Below are 19714 nucleotides of genomic sequence, written 5' to 3' on the forward strand. Positions count from 1 at the left end.
GATAAGATGTTTGAAGAGCTGGTTTTGTTTAATCTAACTTAAAATTAAAATAATTATTCTTGTGATCTATAATGATGATCTATAACAAACAAACTTAAATTCAAATGTTGTTTTCTTACAAAAGTACTTGTATTTTTAAAAAGTATTTATAAGATACCTATTTTGTATCTAGTATTTCAAATACCTTTCTCGAAAGTATTTTGTATCTGGTATCTGAAATACTTAATTTAAAAGTATTTTGTATTTTGTATTCCAGATACTTTGTACAGGGTATTTTGTACATCACTGTGCCTAACTATAATAAAACCTCTGTCGTCAATAGTTCTTATTGTCATTCAGTTATTTTTGCGATTTGTTCCGGACAAGGGCCTGCACGTGAACCCTTTTGCACCCCCCTCCCGCCGCCCATGAACATTACAATATTATCTGTTTGTTTGTCCGAGTTAAACTTTAAAATAACCGATTTTGATAGAATTTTCGAGAAAGATCTTTCATGCGCAGGCTACGTATTTACTTACAAACAAAAGCCACCGCCAAAAATATCTACTGTAAATACAACTGTCTTACTACCTACAACATACTATAATATTTCCGCTTCTCAGTACAACGGTACGCAATACAATTACATTAATAGGGTACATCCTGATTTGAATTAAGAGTTATTGTCTCTGTCCGCCTAAAAGTTACCACGGCAATCACTGAGCATTGGGCTGTTGATTATGCAAGGTTTTTTTATTGCTTTGAATGACGAGACGAGCTTGCCGTTCGCCTGATGGTAAGCGATACGACCGCCCATAAACAGTAGAAACACCAACACCTTGAATTACAAAGTATTGTTTGGTATTCCATTGCGCTCGCCATCTTGAGACATGAGACGTAAAATGTTATTATGTCCAGTAGTTACACTACAATGTCCTTCAAACCGGAACACAACAGTGACTACACACTGCTGATTGGCGGCAGAAATAGACATTGCGATGATACCTACCCAGGCGGACTCTCACATATGAGAGACCTACCACTAGTATTTGCAAGAAATATACTAAGATATAACTAAGTAATTTATTAAAAAGAACACACCATTTCCAACTGATTTACATTACAAAACAGGTGTCAAGTCTAATATTACTAAACTTTATGCATTTTGCTATCGAAACAAGTGTTTTGTGTTACAAATATGTCTCTGATGTGTCAACATCGCCTTATTAATTCTTTATTATGCATTATCACATCAATGACGTCAATACTTTACTGAATTAAGTAATACTACATACGAACACCTACATGCTATTTGGTGGATATATGCACATGTGTTCCACATCAATGGACGTGGTGGAAAATAAGCTAGCTTCAATATATTCAGTTGTGGGTTAGATCTTCGCGCCGAGACCAATGTTTGTATGATGCGAATATTTGCTTTAGGTTTGGGATTTGCGGAACCGAAATCGACTTCACATAAAATCTGATTTTCCGATACCAATTTTTTTAGCATCATAATGTATTAAATGCCGAGAATTGTAGATAAGAAAAAAAAAAACAAAAACACAAGAAAAAATATAAACACAGTTGGCCTTTTTAGACTCCCTAGACGCAAAACTAAAATAACCAAGTGCAATCACAGTAAGGTATATTCGCGGGAACCGAACGCGCCACGGATGCGCTCATGACCCACTTCCTAGCCTTTATCTTCCACGTAATAGCGGCGAAACAAAGCGCAGCGCTGAAGAAATATCAACCGAAACTTTATTGTTTGAACGCTGCATTTATACCGGCTTTGAATATAAAAAGCCGGTGATTATGAAATGTGAATACTTAGTCTGGCCATAAATACTGTTACACTTAATTATAAAAAAATATTACATTTGAATTTCGAATCTGTCATTTTTATACGATTGTTCATTGTGTTTTCTCATTTTGGCGCCAATACATTGTAAAATATTTTGCGATATTAAAATGGTGTGGGGTGATAAAGAGAACCGAATCGCTGTGATAGCATTACACAAAGTAGGTATGGAGCCAAATGCAATTTTTAAAACTCTCCATACACTTGGTATTAGTAAAATGTTTGTGTACCGGGCTATTAATAGGTACAATGAGACCTCCTCTGTTTGTGACAGAAAAGATCTGGCCGTCCACGTAGTGTTCGTACGAAAAAGGTGGTCAAAGCAGTAAGGGAAAGAATTCGAAGAAATCCTGTCCGAAAGCAAAAGATTTTATCTCGGGAAATGAAGATAGCACCTAGAACCATGTCGCGTATTTTAAAAGATGACTTAGGACTTGCAGCCTATAAGAGACGCACTGGCCATTTCTTAACTGATAATTTAAAGAAGAATAGGGTGGTAAAATCGAAACAACTACTGAAGCGGTACGCAAAGGGAGGTCACAGAAAAATTTTGTTTACGGATGAGAAAATTTTTACAATTGAGCAACATTTTAACAAACAAAATGACCGTATTTATGCTCAAAGCTCTAAGGAAGCTTCCCAATTAGTCGACAGAGTGCAACGTGGACATTATCCGACTTCAGTGATGGTTTGGTGGGGTGTTAGCTATGAAGGAGTGACTGAGCCATATTTTTGTGAAAAAGGTATCAAAACATCGGCACAAGTGTATCAAGATACCATTCTTGAGAAGGTAGTTAAGCCCCTTAACATCACCATGTTCAATAACCAAGTATGGTCCTTCCAGCAAGACTCGGCGCCGGGTCATAAAGCTCGGTCCACGCAGTCTTGGTTGGAATCGAACGTTTCGGACTTCATCAGAGCTGAAGACTGGCCGTCGTCTAGTCCCGATCTTAATCCGCTGGATTATGATTTGTGGTCAGTTTTAGAGAGTACAGCTTGCTCTAAACGCCATGATAATTTGAGTCCCTAAAACAATCTATACGATTGGCAGTGAAGAATTTTCCCATGGAAAGAGTGCGTGCTTCTATTGATAACTGGCCTCATCGTTTAAAGGACTGTATTGCAGCCAATGGAGACCACTTCGAATAAGCTTTTTATATTTTTAATTGTTTTATATTTATGTATTAAACTGACACACTGTAAAAGTAATAAATGTTATTTGCAGTTAACAATTTTCTTTTTTCTTTATTACAATATTTATGGCAAGACTAGGTAAATGATCTCTATGGATTCGCGCGGGTATTATCTATGGTACACCGAAGTGATAGGCAGTGATTTATTATTATTAAAAATCATCACCATAGGATGTCCACTGCTGAATAAAGGCTTCCCACAGATTTCCAGACCGACCTGTTCCGAGCGGACTATATCGAGCGTCTTCCTGCGTACTGGCGAGAGATAATCATCTCTCGCTCTCTTATTCGACCCGACTCTGCCTGCTATCAGTTACTGCGTACTGGCGAGGGATAATCATTTCATCTGCGGACATTATTTGACCATTCTATGTCTGCTATCAGTTACAGTGGGGTCACTTTGCCAAGCCAGGAAAAAAACTGCTATCAAGTCGTCTGTCTACCTATTTGGATATAATTATTCCATTTATTTTATATCAACATTATTTCATATTGCATTCGCTTGATGTCAATACTACAAAAGTATACTAACTCAAAGCCACAAATGCAGTTCTTTAAATGGATTGTATGTTGCGGACAAAAGGTTGAATTTTAATTATGTATAATCTAATTTACTTTCATTCTGTCCCATTGTGAATACGTAGACAATTATAACTTTATTATACAATTAACAATTGTAATTGCGAAAGTTGCACACAGATAGACCAAGTCTCGGATTATCATAATGGCTATTTTTGATCGCAGTAATGTGCTCCTGTGAGAAATATTTGAATTCTCTTTTTTGTTTTAGTAGATGGCGCTGGCATCATACAAGTGGCACTATGGATCGCTACATTGATTTAGGGACTTTTGTGATGGTAAAGGCTTTTCACGATTGTGAAGCCGCGACCAACACCTGGTAGGTGATGTTTTATCCCGAACAGAGTACACTGTGATTTTTATCCGGAAAGGACGTTCTCGTGGACAAAGCTGTAAGCAAAACCTAGTTTAGGGATATAAAAAATATATTAAATTCAGTTTGGCTAGCAAAGTACGATATGTTAGTTTCATTAATTATAGTAATACGAATTGGTTCGTCACGCTGTTATACATATGCTGCATTTTCCAATTCGAAACGTATATTTCATGGGATTTTATTTAAGAGTAGGTATTTGCATATTACTATTGAATTATTAATAAAAATATTTGTTAATCCTCCTAGGATGGTGTTGTAAATATGCCCTTCAGATCAATTGAATATACCCATCAGATCAATTTTCAATTTTTTTATCACTGGTACAATCTGATTCTGCATGTTAAATTGACTCTTATATCCTTATTAATGTGGCTCTTTTTTTCAATATTATTTATTCATTCCTACATACATAACAGGTAAGCCCGTGGACTATTATTATCAAGCTAATTCTAATTAAATGAGGAAAATATTATGGGTATAAATTAAAAAATATAAAAATAAAAAATACTGGTCTATATAATAAATGATAAATAAATTTATGAATGAGAAAAATATGAGGAAAACCTTTTTGATTTGGTTCAAATCATGATAAAAAGAAAATAATTCCATATAACTTTGAAATTTACCCATTTATATGGAACTTAAATTAAATAAACCTAAAGTACTTATCACAACTTATTCATAAATATGCGAATGATAAAACTAAAATATACTTTGCAGTCAAATTATAAAATGGTTTTACTTTTAAAAAGTGCAAAATCTGGCTTGAAACAACTCATAAAGTGAGAAGCAAAAGCTTCATCATAGCGTCTAGTGTTAAAGTACATAAACCAAGGCATAGCACTAGTGATCTACAACAGAAAATCGGGAAGCATCACATAACGTCCGGCGTAAAAAAAATAAACAAAGCACACAGACAAACGCATTCAGCTCAGTACCAGCTCGTTTTTGTTGCCCGTCGCACGCTGGCCCCTTTTCCTGCACTCTGCGCGTAGCTGTTCCTTATTCATTGCCGCTAAAGCTTCAGGGCTTAGGTACTGACGAGTCCTCCCATTCTCAGACACTGAGTTCTGACGCGGTATTGGCACCGAGTTTGCCTGATTGCGGACACGTCTTGTGCCTGCCATTTCTGCGATTAAGCTAATGTTGAGTCTGTTATATCTATCTGTTGGTTGTTTTTATAATAAATACATTCATACACTATAGGGCAACATATATAAATAGAAATAAAAACTACTGGAGGGTCAATATTTAATGATGTTTCTGTGGTCTTGAGGAATGCTTTATAGGAGAAAATGTGTCAAGATTTCTGATTTTATTTTTTTATACATGAAACTGGAATACTAGTGTATTTTATTTTTGTGTTGTAAGAAATTCGGCAAGTATCAAAAAATTTATTATGATATTTTTAAAGAATATTTCGGTTTTTTTTTTATATTTTATTCTTGTCAACTATTTTTAGATTTGAAATATTGTTACTTATGTACTTTCCATCATGACCACAGTATGGTGAAATAGAAAATAAAAGAGATGGGTAAATGGGAAATATAGCCAATGTGTTCAGAAAAAAAAGGTCATTCATAATTGTTATGTAAAGTAAATAAATATTAAACAAGACAGCCAATTGAGTTAAATCTTCATAATTAATAAATGGGTACATATATATTGTAGCTATATTTTTTGATATAAAGATGACTATAACTTTCAAAGGTTTTATATAATATAATAAATATGTTATAATTTATTTCGAGCATATGGATGTTCAGTGAGGTGTTTAGGCACTGTGGTAGTAAATTTAATTTATGCCTTGTGTAGATTGATATCATTTATTTTGCATTTTTTCCCCATGAATTTAATCATGTTAAAAGCATTATTGAAATGGGAAATAAGGGTTTTTCCGGTCACTTTATGACTTAACTGCAATGTTTCTTGAACATTATTGACCTTTGCTCGATATTAGATACGTCGGTAATTCCCGGATTTATCATTTTAAAATATTAACAAACAATGGATCACAATGAATGATAGTATGATTCACCGAATTATTTTTTGGCTGTTAAACGTACAGCGGCGAGGTACGTACATTTGCATAATGTAGCAACAATTAAGTTCATCGTCAAAATATTGATTATTAATGTTCACTGAAGCGAAACATTAGTAAAGAATAACATAAAACTCATACGTATAGGGCATTAGACAGCATATCCAAAATAAAAAAGCCACTTCCAGCCCCTAATAATTAAGCACAAATTTAAAATATCAGGAAAATGATCGGGGACAGTCAGCGTAAATTAAATGCAATTTCTAACCTAGCGCAACTTTTGCAAACGATAACAAATATTCACTCACATTATCAATACGCTGCGAACTCTTTTGTCAACATATATACAAATTTGATTTGTGAAATCTAATTTTCGTAACAAAAAATCTATTTTCTCACACCACAAACTGTAGAAAGTGAAATTGAATTTATTGAAGTTTAAAAAAACATTGCCAGCTTTAATTCAATTTTCCTCGATATAATCAGTGAAAGTGTTTTATTTTTTTAGTTGTGGTATGTTTACGTGATTCATGCATTGCGAACTGCATAAATATATATAAAAAGTTTCAAGTAATTTATGTTTTTGAATAAAAATTATGTTATTTGAGTCATTGACATTATTTTCGATGTAAATAAAGTATTTATATTTTGTGTTAGATACACAGATCTTGGGAGCTATTTTTAACTGGCAATAAAGTTTTAAATACTGACGTGTTTTTTTTTCATAAACAATATAGAGTTATAGAGTTGAATAAAAAATTTGGGAACTCCGAAACTATGGATAAGAAATATTATAATCATGCATCTGAAGCTACACAAGACAATAATTATTCAATGCTATTGTCCAAATAGACGAATATTTTATATTTTATGTTATGTGGTACTGGTAAATAACCACAGCATTATAACCACTGGTGAGGATGTCTATCCCACTTGATCCCACTCAGATAGTTAAGTGTAAGAATCTTCAAATATTACTATGGCACATAATTAATGTTTTATAGTTTAAAAATGTTATTTCAACAAGCCCAACAGATTGTAGATGTGATGACGTGTTTGAATATAGTCTATTTTTCATGCCTCCACTTTTTATCAAGTTTTTATTAGAGTCCAGAGACAAAGGGAAAAGTCAGCGAAAATATGACAGTGACAACGGTGACAGCTGTCAATTATTGTCAAATTAGTAAATGATTCGTAATTGCATGTATTTTTAATTTTAAATTCAGTTAAAATGTTTTAAAATGAATGATGATATTAATGAATACGTGCCGTCACTCCTTAACCCAAGAAGATTTAAAAGAAACGATGCTGACGTTTCTTTAACTCAGGTATTTAAAATTGCAAAAATAAATATTCTTACGAACTTACGAAATTTGACTAAACAGCGAGATGTTAAATTAAAACCTAATATAAGGAAGCCAGCGTATTCAACAAATATATAATTTTGTAAAAATTTTCATATCTTTTTTTTGCGTGTTAGTTTTCGTACACCAATCAAATAAAAATTATATTATGGTTCCGTCACCTCATTTATGTTGAACCTTCAAGGTCTACAAAGCAAGGCCTCTTACATCAGGTGCAGTGCAAACTTGTTGTGTGAATATAAAAAAAAAGCAATTCAAAAATTTTCAAAACTATAGTCTTCATATTTATTTTAATACTTATTTTCCCATCCTTTTCATAATTGACTACATCATTGAGTTTATGTGTTGTATATTTATTTATTAGGATTTTGTCATATTAGGTGATATCAGGTGTAACATGTTTCCTATCCTATAACAATAAAATAATAAACCACAGCAAGCACACCCTGAGAGAGTATAGCTTTATTAGTACTATGCCTACTTCCAAATAATAATATTGAAGCTGACAGGGTAGTTGTCCTAACCAACAGTTTTTGCGACACATCATCTTTTTTACATAGGTATGGTAGAGTATTGATTCTCCAAATTAAATTGGGGAATGTGGGTTTTGGAAAATGATTTTCCCCTAATTGAACTGTATACTTACATCTACATATTAAGAAACACATTTATAGTATAAAGATTGTTTATTAGTGCGGTAAGTAGGAAATGAAGTATAGATAGATTAAACAACAAAACATCAGGGAGTATTTAAACACATAAATGTGAGAACTAGTTGCATGGTTAAGCAGTTATTTGGTTAAACTATATTAAAAATTTAAATACAGTAAAATCTACAGCTATCTACTGTATTTTAAATCAGCACTTTATCAGGTTTTTCAACCAAATTAAAACTTTTAATCAAACAATTTCTTATATTTATTTTATTGTTTATTTTTAGAATTCCATTGTAAGCCGGTGTTCATTGTCCCTAAGAAGAAACAATAGGCATTCATTGTTTGAACATTCTAAGCTAAATGATGTAAGTATTACATTCTACTTGCTTAAGCTTTATATGTATTTTATACCTTTATAGGAACAATGTTATAATTGATAATTTGTAAACATTGAAATTAAACTAATTTTCGGATTCTATCGCGGTGCTAGTATTTTATTTTCTCCCGACGTTTCGAAGACTTTGCAGCCTTCATGGTCACGGGGGGGACTGAGGTGTTGTTCATCCGTAAAGTCAAAGTTACAATATCTACCTACATTTTACAATTATACAACTTTTTTAAATTTTAGCTGTTGGTGGTCCGATCTACGCAGAATGAGCTCACAGTGTCTTGAAGTCTGGCAGCCGGTCTTTTGGGTTCCGATTTAATTAAATGTAGAACTGGATCCCAGGCTTGTGCAAGCTTCCAACCATCTTCCCTATTGAAATTAGGATGTTTTTTAATTTCAATAGCCTCGCGAATCATCCTAGGCAGGAATCGGTGTTCTTTGGCGAGGATTTGTGGCTTGTCTAGTCGCAGATAATGATTGGCGCCTCCCTCAGAGTGTTCAGCGACTGCAGACTTCGTCGAGCGTCGGTGTTTCACGTCAGCTATATGTTCTTTACGCGGGTCCCTATATTTCTTTTTGTTTGCCCGATATAAGAGAGGCCACAGTTGCAATCTATTTTGTATACTCCCGGTTCTTGGAGAGGTATGTGACACTGAGCCAATCTTGTCGGTGACTCCTCTTACATATGGTAATACAACCGGAACACGTTCAACTGTGGCTGGTTTCACTCGGTTTCTGTGACGGCGGCGTGGAATTTGGAGCTTGTTGTCTCGCAGTACTTGCTTGACATGTTGCAGCTCAGCGGCCAGGTGTTTCTCGTCACAGATTCCTTGTGCTCTCTGAAACAAAGATTTGCCCACGGTAGCTAACTGTTTTGGGTGGTGATGAGATTCACCGTTCAGATATTTATCAGTATGGGTCTGTTTCCGATATACAGTATGACTTAAGGTCTGATTAGGATTACGGATGATTAAAACATCTAAGAAAGCAAGAGATTTATTGTGTTCTAACTCCATAGTAAATTGGATTTTATTGTTGATGGAGTTAAGGTGATTTAAAAATGCAGTTACTTTATCAGATGGTAAAATTGTGAAAGTATCGTCTACGTACCGTTTATAAAACCTTGGAGTGACCGGGCTGTACTCAGGGCTGTCTCCTCGAAGTCCTCCATAAATATATCGGCGACTACCGGAGATACAGGGGAGCCCATCGCTACCCCCTCAACTTGTACATAGAACTGATTATTCCACAACATATAGCCAGATGTAAGGCAATGTTGGAGTAGTTCTGCATATTCCACAGGAATGTTATTCTCTGCTAACTTCTTAGATACAATTCTGATGCAATCTTGTACTGGTAAGCTCGTAAAGAGAGACTGGACATCAAAACTGACCATAGTTTCATTGTCAGCTAATTTTAGGTCTTTAATATCGCTGACAAATTGGTATGAATCCTTCACAGACGCTCTAGTGTTTCCTCTAAGTGGTGAAAGCACTTTTGCTACGTGCTGAGCCAATCTGTAGGTTGGTGTGTCGATTTGACTCACTATGGGACGTAGCGGAGCATTTAATTTGTGTATTTTCGGCAACCCATACAGTTTAGGCGGTTTTGCACACGAAGGAACGAGCAAGTTTACGTCAAGATTTAACTTATCGGAGTAATCTTTTATTAAAGAGCTAGTAGCCTTTAATACTTTAGTAGTCGGGTCTGATTTGACTATTTTATACGTACTTACATCCGATAAAAGTTGTTCCATTTTATTATTGTAGTCTGACGTATCCATTACTACTGTCGCATTTCCTTTATCTGCACGGAGAATGGTAAGGTCCTTCATCGATCGCAAGTTCTTTAAAGCGATATATTCGTGTTTTGGAAGATTTGGTTTCGGCACTTTCTTTTGACGCAAAATTGACGAAATGTCTTGGCGTATCGCCTCCGAATCTTCCTGTTTCAAGTTATTTTTGAAGAGACTATTCTCAACATTGCAAATAATGTCTTCATACGGTATCCTTCGTGGAGTAACAGCAAAATTTAAGCCTTTCGATAAAACCTGAATTGTGTTTTCGTCCAATGTTTGTTTTGACAGATTTATTACTGCGCGTTGTCCATGGTTTGCGCGGGAGTGTATCTTATCTATGGTCGCGCACGTTCCATTCCTACACTCGGTGTTTTTTAAGATTATCGACATTTAATTTTGATAGTAATTTGTTGTATTTTATTATATGTTTATTTTTGCATTCATTATATTTTGAGGTTTCGCGCTTATTTAAGGTCTCGATGCAATTTTTAAAATCAAATGCTGATAACTCTGTCCTCAATTCATTGGATATAATCTCAACACAATTATTTATGTACTGGAGGTCGGATCGTGTTTCGTGTATGGTAGCTCGTAACAGTTTTGTACTCGCCTGGTTAAGAATTTTAGCGCTCCCTCGTATGTATTTCTTAGGTGAAAGCTTGACACACGTAGGGATGAGATTGTGGTCACGACATCTCTTCAAGAAATTCAATGATGTGCAGAATCTTGCGCGCTTGGTTTTCAAATTCTCCAACCGGCGTATTTTGTTGGCAAGTTCCAGTCCGTACTGGTTTGCATAATGATTTCTTATGTTTACGCGAATGTTAGACATTGAAATTAAACTAATTTTCGGATTCTATCGCGGTGCTAGTATTTTATTTTCTCCCGACGTTTCGAAGACTTTGCAGCCTTCATGGTCACGGGGGGACTGAGGTGTTGTTCATCCGTAAAGTCAAAGTTACAATATCTACCTACATTTTACAATTATACAACTTTTTTTAAATTTTAGCTGTTGGTGGTCCGATCTACGCAGAATGAGCTCACAGTGTCTTGAAGTCTGGCAGCCGGTCTTTTGGGTTCCGATTTAATTAAATGTAGAACTGGATCCCAGGCTTGTGCAAGCTTCCAACCATCTTCCCTATTGAAATTAGGATGTTTTTAATTTCAATAGCCTCGCGAATCATCCTAGGCAGGAATCGGTGTTCTTTGGCGAGGATTTGTGGCTTGTCTAGTCGCAGATAATGATTGGCGCCTCCCTCAGAGTGTTCAGCGACTGCAGACTTCGTCGAGCGTCGGTGTTTCACGTCAGCTATATGTTCTTTTACGCGGGTCCCTATATTTCTTTTTGTTTGCCCGATATCCAGTTCTACATTTAATTAAATCGGAACCCAAAAGACCGGCTGCCAGACTTCAAGACACTGTGAGCTCATTCTGCGTAGATCGGACCACCAACAGCTAAAATTTAAAAAAAGTTGTATAATTGTAAAATGTAGGTAGATATTGTAACTTTGACTTTACGGATGAACAACACCTCAGTCCCCCCCGTGACCATGAAGGCTGCAAAGTCTTCGAAACGTCGGGAGAAAATAAAATACTAGCACCGCGATAGAATCCGAAAATTAGTTTAATTTCAATGTCTAACATTCGCGTAAACATAAGAAATCATAATTTGTAAACAGTAATTTATTTCCTCAGTTCTAAAATATTAAGCCTGTAAAAATGAATAATGTGGTTGCAATGTTTTCTTGTAAAGTATTGATTTAAATATTAGTCCTCTACACTAGCTTAGAGGTGGTTGATAGACTTCAGGTACCTTCAAAATTCTTGTACAGAATTCATAGGACTGTTGATTTCCTCATGTTGTTTGTTTCTACAAATAAAGTGATTTATACACAATTTCAAATGGTCAAAAGTCTTTCTGCTCTAAGTTTCAAACCTGCCCACATTAATTTCAGAGTTTGTTCCCATCAAGGCCATTCATTTGTCATTAATCTTTAGAAAAAAATTCTAATTTTATTTTTCTTATAAACAATAAAAAAAAAAATCCTTATGTCTAGAAAATTATCTAAAGTAATTTTTAATTTCAGATACCAAGAGATTTAACGAATAAGGAAAATGTACAGAATACTAATAATGTTCCCCAAAATGTGTTAGTTCCTAAAGTAAAACAAATAGTGTCTAAAAATGATAATTGTATAGATAGCATAGGATATTCAGCTATTGACGACCTGTCTACAGAATGTGATACAGATTTAATAAATGTACAAACTAATTTTAATAAGGAAACAAATTGTTGTATAGCTCCAAAATCCCCTGCACTACATATGAATTTAGATGATGCCAAAAGTGATAAAACAGTAATCTATGATGTAGAAAAAGCAATAGTCGCAGTATCGTTTGGAATTAATGATTGTAGTAACATCGACTTCACTACCAAAACAACTGCAATAAAAAGAATTAATATCGACAGGAGATATGAAGACGTTAACGTCGATTGTGAAATCATAGAAAACACAGAACCATCCACGGATTACTCTCCAGACAATACATACGCAACAGCGCCGAGTCCGCCTAAAAAGGTCGCAATAAACCTAGAAATTAAGAAGAAACTGTCAACAGAAAACTTAAAGGTTCTAATTTTAAAATCAAACGCCATTGAGAAGATCACAAACGTCACTGTCCAGCCACCAAATTACAAATTAGTGAAACGGAAAATTTTAGACGATAAATCAAAAGGCACAAAGAGAAAGCCGCTGACGAATAATGGAAATCTATCGCGTGATAAGTTGAAACAGAGGTCGATCGATATTTTTTTCCCGAAAGTTGCCGGACCAAGAGAAGTTAGAACGACGAACGTTACGAACCCTGTCAAAAATGTAGCTCGTGATGTGGTGGACATGAGCAAAAATTCGGGTGTTGCTGACGCTGTGAAGGAACGTGTTGCGAGATCACTGAAGTCTGGAAAGCGAGAGAATGAATCTCCTAGGGTACCGAGAGTGGCTACAGCGAAGAAGGAATTGTGCAAGGATGTTAAGACTTCGAGTTCAGAAGTGCCGCGGGCGCCATCTCCTAGAGTTAAGAACGAAAGCGCGAGCTCTCACTCGCCCCGGAGGAACACGGAGTCCACGCAATTCAGTCTGCCCGTAAAGTCTAAATCTAACAAGTCAGCAATTTCGCCGCAGAGTATACCTCAGTACAAGATAGTAGCAGGTACATTTTGAATTTTCTTTTGACAGAAATTAGGCCCTTCGTGACTCATATACCCCGGGAAAAAATATTAAAATTACTATATATTTTTGTATTACGTAGTGCGCGGGAGCAGATATCCTCGATTCGATTTATACATTTGGTAAAAGTTTGTGTGAGTTTATATAAGTCAATTCCCCTGGGATTAAATCCCCGTCATCCAAGCGGTCGGTTTTGGAACTAAGCTAACTGCATTCTACAAAATTACACAACTTATATTGCAACAACCACGAATTGGAGTGGGATATGAAGTGGGGGAAAGATGAATATTGTTGTTACGTTATAACTTCCCTCTTGTTTCCAGGAACTCATTTCGCAGTAGACGCGTTCTCTTACGGCGAGATACCTAACGTGAAACATTATTTCCTCACGCACTTTCACTCCGACCATTACTCCGGTCTGAAGAAGAGTTTCAATAAATTGTTGTTTTGCTCCAAAATTACTGGTGAGTTAATATTATATTTGGGTTAAAGGAATTACGACTGCTTCGATGTCGTAGTTGTATATCGGTACGACTGCAGTGCTGAGGTCTTGGGTTTGATCCCCGGGTGGGGCAAAATGAAATTAGGTATTTCTTCTTCGTACGTGATATGGCGATAGACTCGCCCACTATAACATCATGAGATGGAATACGAACGGCCAAAAGTTTGTTCACCAATTATGCATTTGTACACCACTTCAGGAATGAAAGGTGTTAGTATGTGTACATATGTACGTGCGTACGCATCTAAAAATATGTTATAACCAGGGCTTTTTTTCTGGGGGCATGTAGTACCCAAAAGAATATTTTGAAAATTGCCATTCAAAGTACAAAAAAGAATAAGGGTACAAAAAATTATGGACTTATAATTTGGGAGAATTAGCACGCCCCAAAAAAAAATTTATGACAAAAAAAATCCTGGTTATAGTTATAATGTTTTGTAGCCGATCTGTGCATGTCCCGGTTGGGCGTCAATCCGAAGTGCATCCACGTGATAAACGTGGACGAGACGGTGCGGGTCGAAGGTGTGGAAGTCACCGCTGTTGATGCCAACCAGTGAGTATACGAATATTAATCTTTATTGTCTCTGCGTGTCATAAATAGTTTGTCTAAAACGTAAGCTGACTGATGTTTTTTTATTGCTTTGAATGTCACGAGCTTGCCGTTCGCCTGATGGTAAGCGATACGACCGCCCATAAACAGCAGAAACACCATCCAACACCTTTAATTACCAAGTATTGTTTCATATTCTCCTTCGCTTGTTATCCTGAAATATGAGATGTTAAGACTTATTATTTCCAATAGTTTGTTTTTGTCCACTGAGCCGGGGGATTCTAGTATCCCCTTCGCAGATTTCCCCCAATGTTGACTTCAGGAACACCTAGACACAAAAAAACTAATTTTAATTTATATAGATAATTTGTTTTTTCAGTTGTCCCGGAGCAGTGATGTTAATATTTACTCTGCCCAATGGTAAGTCGTTACTGCACACGGGGGACTTCCGAGCCTCGCCTACCATGGAGTCCTATCCCATATTCTGGAACAAGGATATACACACCATTTATTTGGATACTACGTGAGTATACTACAAATTGATATAAATTTTTAACAGATATGTTGAATCCAGAAGTCAAAAAATTTGATAAATTGAATATAGTTCCATGCTGTTGTATCTAGGTTAGATAAATATAAAGGATTTCGAAAATTAACGTTATTTTATAACGCTTAGTAGGCATAATATTTTTTACTCTTTTTTTTATTATTTATGGGTCGATATTTTGGTATGGACATCACTCTATGCTTTAATAATGAATTCTGCGTAGCTCGGATCAGCGAATCACCAATAGCTAAAATAAAAATTAAGGTAGAAATTGTAACTTTGACTTTGCGGATGACCAACGCCTCAGTCTTCCCTGTGACCACAAGTCTTCGAAACGTCGGGAAGAAATATAAAATAAAAAAACAGCAAAATAGTTTTATTTTAATGTCTAAAATTTGCGTAAACAGAAGAAATCCTTATACAAATCTATTTCAGTTACTGCAACCCTCGCTACGACTTCCCGACACAAGACCAGAGTTTGGAAATGGCCCTCTACATACTGCGGCAAAAGAAACTCAATCTAGAGAAGGCTGGGAAGAAGTTCTCGTCCGTTTTGATCGTATGTGGGACTTACACTATAGGTGAGTGTACATTATAATTGGTATTGATGGTATTTTCATCATCATCATCATCATCAGCTGGGACTCGTCGACTGCTGGGCATAGGCCTCTCCCATTGAGCGCCACAGGGATCGGTTCTGGGCCGCCCTCATCCATCGGACTCCGGCGACCTTGACCAGATCGTCGGTCCATCTCGTGGGCGCCTGCCTACGCTGCGTCTCCCGGGAGTGGGGTTATATTTTGCATTTAATTAATTAATACAGCCTTTTATAAAACACTTTTTTATTAGTTGCCCAAACTTGACAGACAACAATGAGTAATTATGCATATACCTATAATGTTTATTTATTTATTTTTTAAATTAAGACGCAAAACAGATTACAATCAAAAGCTATAACTAATTATAGTATATACAAACATAAAACTAGATTGTATTCCTAAACTTTGCGCCCTTATACTAGCTAATTACTTAAAGTGTGGACTAAGATAAATTGAAACTATTGAGTACTGTGTGTTCTAATGTACATATAGAACAGATGGTTAGCGGGCTAATCGACTTTCCATTTTCATTAAACGATCCCAATCTCAATCTTTAATCCGATTCTTGCTAATAGAACCCAAATTAGGTGCAAATGGTTATATTTGTGCTTACATTGCGATTACCACAAAAGAAAGGTATAAAATTAAAAAATATTAATAGTTATAACCGGTACCTAACACAACCTTAATAAAAATTATAATTTTTTGATTAAAGTCTGGATCCTACCACTCTTACCATCAGGTGCAGTGGGTCGCTTTGCTATGCACGTATAATAAATGCATCGAACCCGAGACCTAAGCACAGCAGTCGTACCATAATAAAACTACGCCAACGACGCAGTTTTCTTTGTTCTATCCTGTAAAATAATGCATAAAATAAAATTCTCTTTGTGGCTAAATGTATTTTACTCCCCCAAGACCACAAACCATACAAATATTAACGAATGAATGCGAGCGAGATCTCATTAGAATGTCCCAAAAAAAAACTTAGTTTGTAAGTCGATGTTCAATTTTGACGTTGGTGATTGGTCGAGAGGTCAGTCACGTGTCAGTCTCTCAACCAATCACAATAACGACGCAGAGTCGTGTCGTGTTTTTTTGTTATATTCTAAGCGCACTGATGATTTGTCGGCGAACGTGTACGCGGGGCGTGGGTGCAATCGGCGACGAGTTCGCTCGCCCCGCATCCGATCTTACCATTTTGAGATGTTATTTGCTGTGTGGTCCAGGTAAGGAGAAGTTCTTCCTGGGCATGGCGCGGCGCGTGGGGTGCTCGGTGTGGGCGTGCCCGGAGAAGGACCGCGTGCTGCAGGCGGTGGAGGGGCGCAGCTTCTGCCACGCGCCGCCGCACGCCTGCCAGCTGCACGTCGTGCCCATGCGGGACCTCACGCACGAGGTGACCGCCAGCACCAAGACTCACCACCTTACACACTTTATATACCCTCAAAATTCAGGTTTCCTTACAGTGTTTTCCTTCACCGTTAAAACAAACGATAATTCACAAAGATTAAACTTATTAAAATCAGATGTATCCTTAAGTTTTCATCCTGTGGATTTTCCTCTTGGCAGTCCCACTCCCAACTAGACCTATCGCCGCTGCTACTACTGTATAACTGGTGTTATATTCCAGAAGCTGCGCAGCTACCTAGACAGCCTGCAGGGCGCGTTCAACGAGGTGGTGGCGTTCAAGCCGAGCGGCTGGGAGAACGGCAAGAACTCCAGCGTCGAGCGGGACATGGTCGCCATACACGGTAAACACGCCCAACAGCTTACTCCCCCCCCCCCCCCCTTTTTGCTTGTTTTTCGCATGAAATCCACAGAGGATGTTGGTTGCGAGCCGAGACACAAAATAAAATCTGTATAATATCGTGTTATCTACACATTGGGGCTTTAACTCGTGTGTCCGCTCTTGGCTTGCCGGCGAGCCCGACAGCCACATGACATTACGCGTGTCAGGGAAAAACAACCTTATTATGTAGTATATAAGGTTATATTCCCGCGACACACGTAAATGTCAATGTCACATTGAGAGGACCCAAGAGATGGCTTGCGAACGGATCCCTTTCCTAATTATTTTCTTTGCTTCTGGTAATCTTCGTGTTTCATACCCTTTGTTCTTATAGTTTTTTTGCCTGGGACACTGCCGTTGCTAAGCACAGGATTCGCCCGTGTACTTGTGTTTAGTTTTAATTCTGGAAATAGTTGGTCAGTGAGAAAAATTTCATCCAAATCTGTTTTTCTATTTTTGTTTGTGTAATAAAATCCGAGAGCTAATTTTATCTCGATATCTAACATCCGCGTTGACATAAAACATAATTTCAAAATTAACCCTTTTAAAATGTGAGGACTAATATCTTGTAGATTGACGGTATAATATTTTTAATATTTATATTTCCAACAGGTATCCCTTACAGTGAACATTCCAGTTTCTCCGAGTTGATTCGGTTCGTGAAATACTTGAAGCCGAAACAGGTCATACCGACCGTCGACATTTCGGGAGGTGTGAAGGCAGTTCAGGTAAATAATTATGCATAAATAATATCTTATGTATATTAAATACGGCTATGTTCGCACGTTTGGTGGGTCTTCAAAACTAAAGATTTAAAAACAAAAGACGCCACTCTTCGTAATACTCCGTGCAAGAAATACATGAAGCTTTAATCACTTCCAAGGCTTCATGATTTAAGATTTTTTTTCCAGTCCAATGACATAGGGCTGTATTAATAGATGTAACTCAGTTTTGCTCTGAAGTGCGATATAAGCTGAGATATTGTCCTGTTAGTCAAAAACTTAGGTTGTCGCTATTAAACAGATATAAATATTTCAAACGTTATTTTAAGTTACAACAAATTTTGACAGCTGAATTTTGTTTTTAACGCCCACTCAGATGGAATAAGCTTTATAATTACATAATGAATGTCTACTTGACTATTGGAAGTTGAGATTGGTTTATTGACACGGCTCTAACACTCCCTCTTTACAGAAGTACTTCCCGTGCCCGCTGGTGTACAAGGACGAGGCACACTGCCAGAGCCGCATGACGGACTTCTTCAGTATGCACGGCCGGCACCAGGTGCCAGTTGTGAGCTGATTTTAAGGTAACTATTATATCTAGGATGGCAAACCAGAAAGAACGCGACAAAATAATTCGGGCACATCTGTGATAATTGAAAGTTTATGTCACACACACACACGTACGCACGCATGCACGCACACACGTACGCATTTATGTACGTTGTTAATGGTCTAAGTGGTATACAACAGGTGCTCACACTTTTCGCCGTATGTATTCTGTCCTGTAATGTGATAGGGGCTGAACCTATCGCCATATCATGCAGGAAAATGATATCTCACAAAAAAGTAATATAAATAATATGTCACCACTGCTTGGCAGTAGAAATACACTACCCACTGATTGGAGCATTTTATTTGTTTCAGATAAATTGTACAAATGCATTTTTAAGCCGCCATACAAGACTGTGATGTATTTTTGATATTGTTGTATTATAGGATGTATTTATAAAAAGTTAATTGATTTGTATTAAATGATTTTGAAATTCTTTGGTGTTTTTTTTAGTTTTCTTAAGACTTTTTATTTACTGCAAAGGTTTATTACCTAGAATAAGTGCCTAATATTGTGGATCTGAGACATGTATCTTTTGTGTTATAAATCAATGGTGTCTATTAATAAATAAATAAATGAATAAATATCTGGCCGTTCTGTACCACCAAAAGCCAAGTAAAGATGGTCGCCCCGCTACCGTCGACACGTCGCTCCGCTAGAGTGACTGACGGGGTCACTCTTGACGTTGACTTTCATTAGACACGCCGTCATACAATTATTTCTCTATACATACTACGTATTTTCCAGCTTTCAAAATTGATTAACAAAAAGAGACCTCATTTCATGCTCATTACAGTCCCTATTACAGGGTTGCAAGCAGGCGCTTAACAGTGGACCGTAAAGTGATGGGTGCGTGTATTTGTAACACTTTACATTTCTTTTAAATGCAGTTTAATTTTTTGTTTCTCAAATACATGTGTTTTCTTA

General features: G+C 36.7%; 2 protein-coding genes across 3 annotated transcripts in view; one reads left to right on the forward strand and one right to left on the reverse strand.

Annotated features, from left to right (window-relative positions):
- LOC115442664 (vacuole membrane protein 1) overlaps positions 1–6478 on the reverse strand; it is a 38389-nt gene extending 31911 nt beyond the window's left edge. The window contains exons 1-2 of one of the 2 annotated variants that reach the window (XM_030167783.2): positions 6341–6478; positions 4930–5131 (exon numbers count right to left, since the gene is read on the reverse strand). In XM_030167783.2, coding sequence (XP_030023643.2) covers positions 4930–5118 — 189 coding nt within the window. In that variant the 5' untranslated portion in view covers positions 5119–5131; positions 6341–6478. The remainder of the gene's footprint in view (positions 1–4929; positions 5132–6340) is intronic. The other variant, XM_030167782.2, reaches the window with a different exon arrangement.
- A 710-nt stretch (positions 6479–7188) lies between these two features.
- On the forward strand, positions 7189–19223 carry LOC115442679 (DNA cross-link repair 1A protein). Its single transcript, XM_030167803.2, has 12 exons — positions 7189–7360; positions 8337–8417; positions 12326–13448; positions 13789–13929; positions 14409–14520; positions 14897–15040; positions 15500–15645; positions 16893–17059; positions 17294–17414; positions 18065–18180; positions 18647–18761; positions 19102–19223. The coding sequence occupies exons 1-11, from the start codon at positions 7274–7276 to the stop codon at positions 18752–18754; spliced, it is 2346 nt and encodes a 781-aa protein (XP_030023663.2). The 5' UTR covers positions 7189–7273; the 3' UTR covers positions 18755–18761; positions 19102–19223.
- The last annotated feature ends 491 nt before the right edge of the window (positions 19224–19714 follow it).

The sequence above is a fragment of the Manduca sexta genome, chromosome 9, assembly GCF_014839805.1.
Source record: "Manduca sexta isolate Smith_Timp_Sample1 chromosome 9, JHU_Msex_v1.0, whole genome shotgun sequence".
NCBI classification, from domain to species: domain Eukaryota; kingdom Metazoa; phylum Arthropoda; class Insecta; order Lepidoptera; family Sphingidae; genus Manduca; species Manduca sexta.

Excerpts from the sequence above, each read along its gene's own strand:
- LOC115442679 (XM_030167803.2), top strand. The coding sequence starts at position 7,274 with ATGAATGATGATATTAATGAATACGTGCCGTCACTCCTTAACCCAAGA. Across the intron at positions 13,930-14,408 it reads GTTTTGCTCCAAAATTACTG|CCGATCTGTGCATGTCCCGG; the intron begins GTGAGTTAATAT and ends AATGTTTTGTAG. Across the intron at positions 14,521-14,896 it reads ACCGCTGTTGATGCCAACCA|TTGTCCCGGAGCAGTGATGT; the intron begins GTGAGTATACGA and ends TTGTTTTTTCAG.